The sequence below is a fragment of the Carcharhinus amblyrhynchos genome, unplaced genomic scaffold (genome assembly GCF_965287045.1).
Source record: "Carcharhinus amblyrhynchos unplaced genomic scaffold, sCarAmb.v2.hapA chromosome_107, whole genome shotgun sequence".
NCBI classification, from domain to species: Eukaryota; Metazoa; Chordata; class Chondrichthyes; order Carcharhiniformes; family Carcharhinidae; genus Carcharhinus; species Carcharhinus amblyrhynchos.
Window position 1 is genome coordinate 206,477 of NW_027649847.1, and position 12,462 is coordinate 218,938.

Genomic DNA, 12,462 nt, shown 5'->3' on the forward strand with positions numbered 1-12,462 from the left:
CTGTGAGGGACATCACAGCCGTACTGGGTACAGGGCAATTCTGCCTCCATTCAACAGCCGTTTGTGTACCTGGAGAAAGATCAGGAGCAGGGTGATATTCCCAACCCCCCCCCCCCCCCCCCCCAACACCTCTTCACAAAGCATTGCCCATAATTGCTGAATTTTTTTTTACCCTGTTAGCTAGTCTTAGCAGCAAATGCAGTGCTTCCAGAGAGTAGCACAATGACCTCTTTCAAATAAAATCGATGTCCATCATAGTTTTGCGATCCTGCACACCTCATCTCAGCCATTCAGCTCTTTATTATTTCATCGTGCTTTTTGTTGCTGTCCGTTACTACAGAGAAACCTGCATATATTAGTTGATCTTTCTCTACACCCTAGCTATGACTGTAACGCTACATTCTGCGCCCTCTCCTTTCCTTCTCCCCATGTACTCTATGAACGGTATGCTTTGTCTGTACAGCGCGCAAGAAACAATACTTTCACTGTATCCCAATACATGTGACAAATCAAAAAGAAATGATTAAAGTGGATAAATAATTGCTCGTTGAGCAAGCTGTCCATTCTCCAGTGTGTTTTGTGGATGTCAGTGTTGCCACAAGTTTACCCACTTTAAAGGATTGCCCACACTGAGTGTGGACAAAGTGGTGGCAGCAACTATCATTCAGAAGCCCAACCACCACTGTTTGCTGAGGCCAGGTTTGAGCATTATATGTCACTGCTGTATTTTGGGGCTGATTTCTCATCTCCTGATCACCATCTAGTGACTCTTTATCAAAGTGCACATGTATGCCTGTTAAATTAATGGCAGGAGTCAGATTTGCTTTCATTACTACTGCTCTTGTGCCACCAAACAACCTATGGACAGTCATTGCCTTGATCTACGCTTGGACCAGGCACCAGCTAGCTGCTGTGTGGTTGAGGAGTGGCAGGTCGAGAACTGGGGGACTTTGGGCACAACTGCCAATAAGAAAGGAGCAGCAAAAATTGGTGCCTTTTGGGCAGATGATGAGGCAATTAGGTAGATAACAGTTTAAAAGCTTTAAAAATCCATTGAGAATCAAGTTCCTAATCCACAAATGCTTTCTCCTTGCAATAATTGCATGATCTCATTTTTGAGCTGATATTTGATCAGTTTTATGATGAATCTGCAGAGGTTGCTGGGAGCTGGGGTCATGTTTCTCAACTTGTTGTTTTGGCAAGTGGTTCAATGTCTCTTTCTGCCAGGTAACCCGTGATGGTGCCTTGAACGTCGAGCAGTCATTGCATTCTGCCTGAATATTAAGCAGACTTCATTTTGGAGCGGCTAATTTTGGAAGGGTTGCTGGAGTAACATGTTTATTCTTTCATTTGAATAGTGCGAAGAAGAAGAAAATGGCCGATAAAATTCTACCTCAGCGAGTAAGTACATCCTTTTTTTTCTTGTTGTGAAAGGTTCTAATCCAAAAGTTTTGAACTTGTTTCAAAAAAAAGTGATAGTTGGAAACCATTCTATATCTGAAGGCTGGCTAGATGAACCTTTTGTTGACCAATGTTTATCAGGTGGCTGTGGGGCACAAAATATTTTTTTGGCTCAGAGTTCCAGGCTCCTGCAATGGATTTGTTGTGGACCTTGAAGGTTCAATCCACTTCCTGAGCGTTCTAGTTCAGCTTGCAACAGTTGCTGGAATCCGCCACACTAGTACAGAGGTTTTCTTTGTGTCTGTTAAAGGCACTGTGGCTTTGGTCTTCCCCATTGTTGAATGGGAGGAAATTCTTGCCCCTTAAAAGCTGAACGAGCAGCCTGGTAAAGCAGAAGCAATAGAAGGGCCGGGTGGCAGCAGAGCCCTTTTTGTAGAATTATAGAATCCCTGTGGTGCAGGAGGCCATTTGGCCCATCGAGTCTACACTGACCACAGTTCCACCCAGGCCCCCTCCCCGTAATCCCATGTAGTTACCCTAGCTCCCCCTGACACTACGAGATAATTTAGCATGGCCAACCCCCTAACCTGGACACCTTTGTACACTAAGGGGCAATTTAGCATGGCCAATCTATCTAACCCGCACATCTTTGGACTGTGGGGGGAAACCCAAGCACCCGAGGGTAACCCATGTAGGCGCAGGGTGAATGTGCAAACTCCGCACAGGCAGTCACTCAAGCTGGGAATTGAACCTGGGTTCTGGTGCTGTGAGGCAGCAGTGCTAACCACTGTGCTGCCTGCACTTCCTTCAGATCATGTCTTCGAGATGTGAGGAAAAGGAGGTGTCTCAGCCTTTGTGATCCCTGAGGGAATCCAGTAGTGGGCAAGAAGGGGGAAGCCATTGCTGGGGTTCTCTGGCAGCGACTAGTGCAACCATTCAAGGGTGGTCCAGTACAGCTAGACAGGCTGTAGGCAGGTCGAAGAGGAGGATGGAGACTGTGCCACTATCAGCATGAATGTCATTTGTGAAATTTGGGGTGGCACAGTGGTTAGCACAGCTGCCTCACAGTGCCAGGGACCCGGGTTTGATTCCCAATTTGGATCACTATCTGTGTGGAGTTTGCACGTTCTCCCTGTGTCTGCATGGGTTTCCTCCGGGTGCCCCAGTTTCCTCCCACAGTCCAAAGATGTGTGGGTTAGGCAGATTGGCCATGCTAAATTAACCTTTGGTGTCAGGGGGTTAGCTAGGGTAAATTTATGGGGATAGGGCCTGGGTGGGTGTGGTTGGTGCAGACTCGATGGGCTAAATGGCTTCCTTCTGCACTGTAGGGATTCTGTAAAGAACAGTTTTGGTTGTCATCAGCGCTGATCCTTGTGTGCATTCTTCTTTTTGTTATAGATTCGGGAGCTGGTTCCAGAATCTCAAGCCTACATGGATTTGCTGGCGTTTGAGAGGAAGCTCGACCAGACTATAATGAGAAAACGTCTGGACATCCAGGAAGCATTGAAAAGACCAATAAAGGTAAAGCACCATTAGTTGGTGATCATCTGTACTTTGACCTCCTCAAGTCTCCGTATTTCAGAAATCAGGCTGACATTTTTAAACAAATGTCAACAATGTGTTAAACTGTCTCTGAAAATGAGGCATGAGCTTTGACCGCAGCCAAAGTACTGCATACAGTTCTGGTCACTGCATTCCGTGATCGCACTGGAGAGGGTACAAAGGAGCTTTACAAGGATGTCGCCTGGACTGGAGAATTATAGTTGCGAGGAAAGATTGGTGAGGGTAGAGTTGTTTTCTTTGAAACTCAGGAGAGGTTTAATTGAGCTGTGTATCATTATGAAGGACTTAGTGTGTGTTTTAAGCACCTAAGCAGAGAAATGAATAACCAAGGGGCATAGATTTCAAGTAATTTGTGGAAGGATTAGAGGGGAGTTGACCCAGAGGGTGGTAGGGGTCTGGCACTCACTGTTTGAAAGGGTGGTGGAGACAAAGTCCCATCGCATTTAGTAAAAGCACCTCTGATTGCATTTAATGTGTCTTGACCTCCAGGACTTGTGACCCGTGTGGGAGGTGGGGTTAGGATTGAAAATGTTTTTTGGCCTGCACAGATGCAGCTGGCTGAATGGCCTCCTCCTGTGTTGTAAATCTTCCTATGGGAGATCTGTGTGTTACACAGCAACAGCTTCATTCTTTGTCATTATTCACTGTAATGTAACGTTATCTTTGCATCCTTGTTTAGATTGTGGCTTCTTTTATTTTCAAAATTTACAGCTAGCATTTATCATAGTTTATCATTTCGTGAAGTGTGCAAACTTTGGATAGAATAAGAGCGGCATGGTGACACAGTGGTTAGCACTGCTGCCTCTCAGCGCAAGGGACCCAGATTTGATTCCTGGCTTGGGTGACTGTGTGGAGTTTGTACATTCTCCCCATGTCTGCGTGGGTTTCCTCCCACAGTCCAGAGATGTGCAGGTTAGGTGGACTGGCCATGCTAAATTGCCCCTTGGTGTCAGGCGGACTTGCTGGGGTAAATGCATGGGGATAGGGCCTGGCTGAAATTGGGGTCAGTGCAAACTCAGTGGGCCGAATGACCCCTGGCACTGTAGAATTCCATGATTCTATGTAACATGCATCACAGCATGACTTGCAGAACATCTTCATCGTGGCTTCCTCTCAAGAAAAAGCTATTGAGGATAGGTGAAAAATTAGGCAAGGCTATTAAGGGTTATGGAGCCAAGGCAGGTGATTGGAGTTGAAGCAGGGGGTGCTATATGACCTGCTCCACTTTGTGTTTAGGAGCATTTTCTATCCCCAGAATAAACCCTTGGGTGTTGTGCTGTACTATTGCCTGTACAATGGAACCGTTCCCCTTGGAGAGGAGTTCAAAACCTAACCAATATAAGCAGAGGAATAGAGAGTGATTCCAATCTTTTCTAAAGGAATCAAAATGCTGCCAGATGATCTATTGGATACTAGGGAAACCCATTTGGTTTCCTCATTCATTTGGTTATAAGCCCCTTTAATACAGTGATATTCCTGCATAACAGGAAATAAAAACTATTTCTAAAGCTCCCTCTCTTTTTTTCCTCAGCAAAAGCGAAAGCTTCGAATATTTATTTCTAATACATTCAACCCTGCAAAACCTGACGCAGAAGATGGAGAAGGAACCGTGGCATCCTGGGAACTTCGGGTCGAAGGCAGGCTGCTTGAAGACGTAAGATTTTGATTTCTCTTTCTTCCTCCTCCCCCACACATTCTCCCCATGTTGAGCTTCTACAGAATTTCTCTCTGCTATCTTTGCCAGAGAGTTAGCTGGAGTTGGGGTGCATTACACCCCTGTAGCTCATGTATCCATGGGAAAGCAATGACCTAGTGGTATTGTCACTGGACTATTAATCCAGAAACTCAGCTGGTGTTCCGCGGACCTGGGTTCGAATCCCGCCACGGAAGGTGAGGAATTTGAATTCAATAAAAAAAATTAAGAATCTACTGATGACCGTGAAACTATTGTTGGAAAAACCCATCTGGTTCACTAATGTCCTTTAGGGAAGGAAATCTGCCGTCCTTACCCGGTCTGGCCTACATGTGACTCCAGAGCCACAGCAATGTGGTTGACTCTCAACTGCCATCGGGCAACTCGGGATGGGCAATAAATGCTGGCCCAGCCAGCGGTGCCCATGTCCCACAAATGAATAATAAAAAAACTTCCATGTTCCTTCGCAACTGTATGATGATTAAGATGGTCAGGTTCTGTTTGTGTCTGGAGATTTGGACCCCAATTCCACTTCATTTTGATTGTAAATGTGAAGAGTTTTGTTCCCCTTATCTAAGGAGAGATGCACTGGAATTGGAGGCAGCCCAGAGAAGGTTCATTTGGTCGATCCTGGACATGGAGGGATTTTCTTATGAGGAGAGGTTGAGTGGATTGGGCTTGTACTCATTGGAGTTTAGAAGAATGAGAGGCGACCTTATTGAGACACATAGGATCCTCAGAGGGCTTGACAGGGGGAGATACTGGTCCTAGACTTTCCTGCAAGGAGACCAGAGGGCGTAATCTCAGTAAGGGGGTCACCCATTGAAGACAGAGATGAGGAGGAATTTTTTTTCTGAGGAGAGTGAATCTGTGGAATTCTTTACCACAGAGGGCTGTAGAGGCTGGGTCGTTAAATATGTTCATGGCTGAGGCAGACAGAGTTTTCATTAGTAGAGGAATGAAGGATTATGGGGATAAGGTGGGAAAATAGAGACAAGGATTATCAGATTAGCCATGATCTCATTGAATGGTGGAGCAGGCTCTATTTGATTTGATTTATTATTGTCACGTGTATTGGATACAGTGAAAAGTATTGTTTCTTGCGCGCTATACAGACAAAGCATACTGTTCATAAAGAAGGAAATGAGAGAGTGCAGAATGTAGTGTTACAGTCACAGCGAGGGTGTAGAGAAAGATCAACTTAATGCAAGGTAGGTCCATTCAAAAGTCTTGACGGCAGCAGGGAAGAAGCCGTTCTTGAGTCGGTTGGTACGTGACCTCAGACTTTTGTATCTTTTTCCCGATGGAAGAAGGTGGAAGAGAGAATGTCCGGGGTGCGTGGGGTCCTTAATTATACTGGCTGCTTTTCCGAGGCAGTGGGAAGTGTAGACAGAGTCAATGGATGGGAGGCTGGATTTTATGAGCCGAATGGCCTACTTCTGCTCCCATGTATTGTGGAAAGCACTGAACAGTATGTGGGCACAGCGGGCGAGTGCAGCGAAGAAAGATTAGCGGCTTATTTGTTAACTGGTTGCTATCACTTGCCTTTGTCGTGGCATTGGAGGTGCTCCCAGGGAACTAATCTATTCAGTCTTCACTCAGCCTTGTATTGAATCAGGTAGCTAATGAAATCTGTTTTCTGCTTGTGTAGTCAGCTGTATCAAAGTACGATGCGACCAAACAGAAGCGCAAGTTTTCCTCATTCTTCAAATCCCTGGTGATTGAACTGGATAAGGACCTCTATGGACCCGACAATCACCTGGTGGAGGTAAGCAGACTGGAGCGCTGTGCAATAGGTTCACCTGCACAACACCTGCTTCATCCTTTGTGGCGAAATCTGGCATGTTTTCTGTCTGCGATAAAATGGGTGCCTCTCTGAGGCCACATTGGTTTGAGCCACCTCTTGTCTCCAGCATTCTGGTGACACCTGAGAGGAAGGGCTTGCATGCATCCTGTCACTTGCCCTTTCTCTATAACGAAGGCTGGTTTGAGGCTTGCTGGATTCCAGTCCCAGCTTTCCAGCTGGCTGTCATGTCACAATGCCCGAGTGTAGTTCAGTTCTGAACTCTGCTTCACCCTGCAGATTCCAAGTGGGCCTCCATGTCCCAAAAGGTGAAGCTGGCTGAAGCACAGTCATTCAGCTGGTAGACTAACAGTGGAGCGCACTCTTAGTTAAAGAGGACATTATCTTGTGCTGTGAGTGACAGCATGTTTGCGCGCACGGTTGAGCTGTGAAGACTCCTGCTGATGCAGCTGCTGAAAGAATGAGTTGCTCTTAGACCAAGGTAGTAACCGTGTCTCATTAACTCCACTCAGTGGCACAGAACAGCCACAACCCAAGAGACTGATGGCTTCCAGGTGAAAAGACCAGGAGATGTGAATGTGCGCTGCACAGTATTACTGATGCTGGATTACCAGGTAAGCAAAATGGATCAAGTGTCAACAGAATTTAAAATAATCACTTATTTGCTGTGAGCAGACTGAGTTCACAAGTACATTAACTATTTTAAAGGGACTTGGGTTTGATTCCAGCCTCAGGTGACTGCCTGTGTGGAGTCTGCACATTCTCCCCGTATCTGTGTGGTTTCCTCTGGGTGCTTCAGTTTCCTCCCACAGTCCAAAGATGTATAGATTAGGCTGATTGGCCAAGCTAAATTGCCTCTTTAGTGTCCAAAGATATGTAGGTTAGGTGGATTGGCCATGATAAATTGTCCCTTAGTGTTCAAAGATGTGCAGGTTAGATGGATTAGCCATGCTAAATGTGTGCGGTTACAGGGATAGGGTGGGGGAGAGAGCCTGGGTAGAATACTCAGAGTTGGTGCATATGCAATGGGCTGAATGGTCTCTTCTGCACTGTCAGAATTCTATGATTGAAATACTCTGAGCTGTCAGAGTATAAATTAAGAATTTGGTAGAAATAATGTTTGAGCTACTCAGTAACCCTGTTGCTAAAGGTGTTGAGGTGCTTGTGCATTTGGAGTATAATAGATCCTGGTTTGACCCCTGGTCTCTGCTGAGTTTAATGGGTCCCAGCTGAGGTGGCAGTGGGCTTGCCCTTATCTCTCATGCAAGAAAACAAAACATCTCCACGTCAGAAAACAAGTAACCAGGGCTGCAGTGGGTTGCTATTCGCTGGAAGCTGTGTGGTTATCAGGAGGGGACAGGAATGGGCTTTCTGTGATGGAATATGCAGCCAAATAGCCTGCTGGCTTCAATCATCTATGCTCTCGTGGCAACGAATGGCCAATCAGGAAATTGGAAAGCACTCAGCCCCTGTGGAACCCGGGAGTGAACGAGCACCTTCACAGGAGGAGAACGTGGGGGGTGGGGGGGAGGTGATAATTGAGGTTCGAAATATGGTGGGAGTTGACAGAAAGCAGCACTAACTTATAATCATGCCCCATCTGAACTTACAGCCATCACTCAATCCCTGGATACCTCAGGGAGCTTATTATTGATGGCCTCTTTCAAATGAGTCTTATTGACGACCGGGCAAAGTTCATGACTGTTCTTGTGCTGATTATCACTTCTCCTTTCTCTCAGCCAATCACTAAAATTGAGAAAGCAAAGTAAAGGGTCCAAGGTTGAAAAGTTTAATCAATAATCGGCACTTTGTGTCACCCTGCCTTATAGCTAAAGGGCCAGTTTGCAGCCAAGAAATGATATATGGGAGGAATGGAATGAGCATTTGATTAACCCTGCCACTTGTTTAACTGGCCCACTTCTGAAGCTACCATTGTGGAATCAAGTGCAAAATACTGTGGATGCTGGGAATCCAAAATAAAAATACTGTGTGAGCTTAGCAGGTATGGCAGCATCTGTAGAGAGAGAAACAGTTAATCGTGGCATTTTTAGTTGCTCAAGGCATATTGAATATTATTGTGTTGAGCTCTTTGGGTGGTGTAAGCTAGATCAGCAGTCTGGGTGCAACCTCAGGGTGGCAGCAAACCCATCTTCACCACCTGCAGTCAGCTGGCTGTACGCAGACTGGAGCAGGTGTCAGATTGGCCATTTTGTTGGTGGCATTGCCAGGCCGGTCTAATGACTCATCTGTATTTTCTCCGCAGCCGCCCCAGTTTAAGCTGGACCCTCGACTGGCACGTCTGCTGGGCATCCATACTCAGACGAGGCCTGTCATCATCCAGGCCCTCTGGCAGTACATCAAAACCCACAAGCTGCAGGACTCCCATGAACGGGAGTTCATCAACTGTGACAAGTACCTCCAGCAGGTAATTATCCTGAATGTGAATGCAGACATGCATTGTCTTTTTAAAAATGGAATAGAAATGATACTGTTTCAAAGACCAATTGTAATTCTTTATTCAGTCTCCCCCATCTCCCGCAAAATTGCACTGATTGAAATCAAGTTTAATTTTCGCATTCCTGTGTTACTGTGGGAACGAAGGGTGCATTAAAAATGATTTTTTTTTCACCAGCTGAATTTGAAGCATTTCCTGTCAGGATTGCTGTTGCGTCTGATAGAATTCTGGTAGAATCCCTTAAGTGCAGAAGGAGGCTATTCAGCCCATCGAGACTGCATTGACAACAATCCCACCCAGGTCTTATCCCCGTAACTCCACGTATTTACCCTGCTAATCCTCCTGACATTCGGGACAATTTAGCACGGCCAATCCATCTAACCTGCGTATCCTTGGAGTGTGGGAGGAAACTTACGCAAACGTGGGAAGGGCGTGCAGTCTCCACACAGACAGTGACCCAAGCCAGGAATCGAACCCGGGTACCTGGCGCTGTGAGGCAGCAGTGCTAACCACTGTGCCACCATATCGCCCCATGTCTGCATTGGGATGTGGGAGGCTATTCTTCACTTAAACACAGATAAATGAAGACACTTGAGTGTCATAAGGGTTTAATACCCGGCACTTTGACCAGGTTATCTGCTGATTAAAATGCCAAATGAATTTAATTGAGGCTTTCTCACACCTCTACTACAATAGCAGGGGAGGGGATGGCCTAGTGGTATTATCACTCAACTATTAATCCATCAGCTAATGCTCTGGGGACCCGGGTTCGAATCCCGCCACAGCAGATGGTGGAATTTAAATGCAATAAAAAAGAATCTGGAATTAAGAATCTACTGACGACCATGAAACCATTGTCGCAAAAATCCATCTGGTTCACTGATGACCTTTAGGGAAGGAAATCTGCTGTCCTTACCCAGTCTGGCCTACATGTGACTCCAGAGCCACAGCAATGTGGTTGACTCTTAACTGTATTCTGAACAAGGGCAACTAGGGATGGGCAATAAATTCGATGTCCATGTCCAATGAATAAAGAATATCAGGATGGCTGCAGTTTGCTGATTTTTGTTCTTGCCAATTTAATTGGTCTGTTTGTCTGTAAACAGTAGATTTCATTTCAACAAAATGTGGCACCAGTATGGCTCAAGGCAGACCTGATTAATTTTGGGCTGTGATACAGATTTGGTTCCAGATCTTGGAATGGTTTAAAGAATCTATTAATGTTGAGAGATCGGATGGATTAACTTTATTTTAGAACCTTGTGTGTTGTTTTATTTGGAGTGTTGTTGATTATTTTGGAATGCTGTGGATTGCCCCAGCCTCCGTGGTGCAATTTGTCACAGCTGTCAGGATGCGAGCAGAGTTTTCAGAGCAGGTTGCTGCATGTGGGTTAGCCTGAAACCTCCACAATGAGATGGAAATTCTCTTTAAAAAGGAAAGTTACAAAGCAGCAGCCAGACGGGAAAGCGTCAAGGAAGGGTAGCATAATTGTAATAACTTTGAGATAATGCAGTGTGGCAGAGTTATGCACTCTATGAAGTTCCCTTCTTGTTTTTTTGTAATGAAGTTGTCCAGATGTGCAATTTCCTGCACTGGGAGCCATCTGAAAAATGTAATGTAGATTGCAAACTTCAGGTGGTTCTGATGAGGGTTAGACCAACAGTTAACCAGAAAACATGAGCAGAATTAAAACCACTCTGGAAAGTTCCTCTGCAAGTCGCACACCATGCTGACTTGGAAATCTATCACAGCTCCTTTAGTGTTGCTTGGTCAAAATCCTGGAATCCCCTCCCTAACAGCACTGTGGGTGTACCTACGCCACGTGGACTGACTGATGTCCAATAACAATCCTGAAACTCCATCCCTAACAGCACTGTGGGTGTACCTACACCATATGGACTGCAACGGTTCAAAATGGTGGCTCACCACCGCCTTCTCAAGGGGCAATTAGTGATGGGCGATAAATGTTGCTCCAGTCAGTGAGGCCCACATTCCTTGAATGAGTATTTAAAAACTCTTGTACAAAGCCACATTGATTCCCCACAACCCTGCCAAGGCCCAACACCCCTTCCCTGGGGCATGACATGCCCCAATGAGGCCTAAACCCCCAACCACTGGACATCTCAAAGCTCGCAACAACCAGCGAAGCGTCGTCTCGGTTGTCATGTACAGTGGCACGGTGGTGAGCACTGCTGCCCCTCAGCACCAGGGACCGGGGTTCAATTCCTGGCTTGGGTCACTGCAGAGTTTGCACATTCTCCCTGTGTCTGCGTGGGTTTCCTCCAGCTGTCCCAGTTTCCTCCCACAATCTGAAGACTTGCTGGTTAGGTGAACTGGCCATGCAAAATTGCCTCTTAGTGACAGAATGACTCGTTAAGATAAACGCGTGGGGTTGTGGGGTTAAGGCCTGGGTGGGATTGTGGTCGGTGCAGACTCGATGAGCCGAATGGCCTCTTTGTGCACCATAGGGTTTCTGTGATTCTGTGTATGAAACACAGAAGCTAATCTAACCTCAGCAAACACCTGCAAATAGCAATGAGATGAAACAACAGCATAATCTGCTTTTTGTGATGTTGATTGAGGGATAAATATTGGGGAGAACTCCCCTGTTCTTCACCAGGGTTATTTACATCTTGAGCAGGAGATGGGGCCTTGGATTAACTTCTCTTCTGAAATGCGGCAGCACTCCCTCAGTCCTGAACTGGCTTTATTCTCGTGCTTCAGCCCTCAAGTGGGACTTGAACCTGGAACCATTCGTTCAGAGATGAGTGTGCCACCAACTGCAGCTAATATTTAAAAATGGAACAGGAATCCTGATCTTCCTGAATATGCTTTCTCTTTGTAGATTTTTGAGTGTCAGCGCATGAAATTCTCAGAGATCCCTCAGAGATTACACGCTCTGCTGATGCCACCTGAGCCCATCATCATCAACCACATTATCAGGTGAGTGGCACCGCCTTTGGACCTGCTGCTTAAGAATTTGCACTTTGCTTATAAAAAAGCTCGTTAAGTATTAAGTTCTGGAAATGTGATTCTCCACTCTGCGAATCAGTTTTAACATTATTTCATGAGTTTCCATTTCACCGACTGAGCTGGTTCTATATTTGCTGTCTGTTTTCAAAGCTTTGCAACGTTATGCTGTTCTAACTTTGAGATGCCCACACTCTGATGCACCCTGCAGGAGACAGGAGTTCAAAACAAGGTGCTCTCTCTGGAGAATCACTAGTGTAGACATGCAGCTTATTATTGCGTAACATATCACTGTGCTGTGTGCTACTTGGATTTAGCCTGTGTTTGAGAATATGAGCTACCTCATATTCTAAACAGACTAATCAACTTGGTGAACTAATTTAACTGTAGCTTCAGTGCATTCTGTAACGTTGTCCCATCTCCTTTTGACATTTCAGCGTGGACCCAAATGATCAAAAGAAGACTGCCTGTTACGATATTGATGTGGAAGTGGACGACACGCTAAAGACTCAGATGAATTCCTTCCTCCTTTCTACTGCAAGTCAGCAGGAAATTGCTGCTCTTGACAATAAGGTT

General features: G+C 45.8%; 1 protein-coding gene across 1 annotated transcript in view; it reads left to right on the plus strand.

The window, feature by feature from the left end:
* Positions 1–12,462, plus strand: part of smarcd1 (SWI/SNF related BAF chromatin remodeling complex subunit D1) — a 46,400-nt gene that overhangs the window by 17,268 nt on the left and 16,670 nt on the right. The window contains exons 3-10 of the mRNA XM_080182978.1: positions 1,359–1,401; positions 2,800–2,922; positions 4,496–4,618; positions 6,309–6,425; positions 6,974–7,075; positions 8,725–8,886; positions 11,762–11,859; positions 12,324–12,459. Of these exons, the coding sequence (XP_080039104.1) occupies positions 1,359–1,401; positions 2,800–2,922; positions 4,496–4,618; positions 6,309–6,425; positions 6,974–7,075; positions 8,725–8,886; positions 11,762–11,859; positions 12,324–12,459 (904 nt within the window). The remainder of the gene's footprint in view (positions 1–1,358; positions 1,402–2,799; positions 2,923–4,495; positions 4,619–6,308; positions 6,426–6,973; positions 7,076–8,724; positions 8,887–11,761; positions 11,860–12,323; positions 12,460–12,462) is intronic.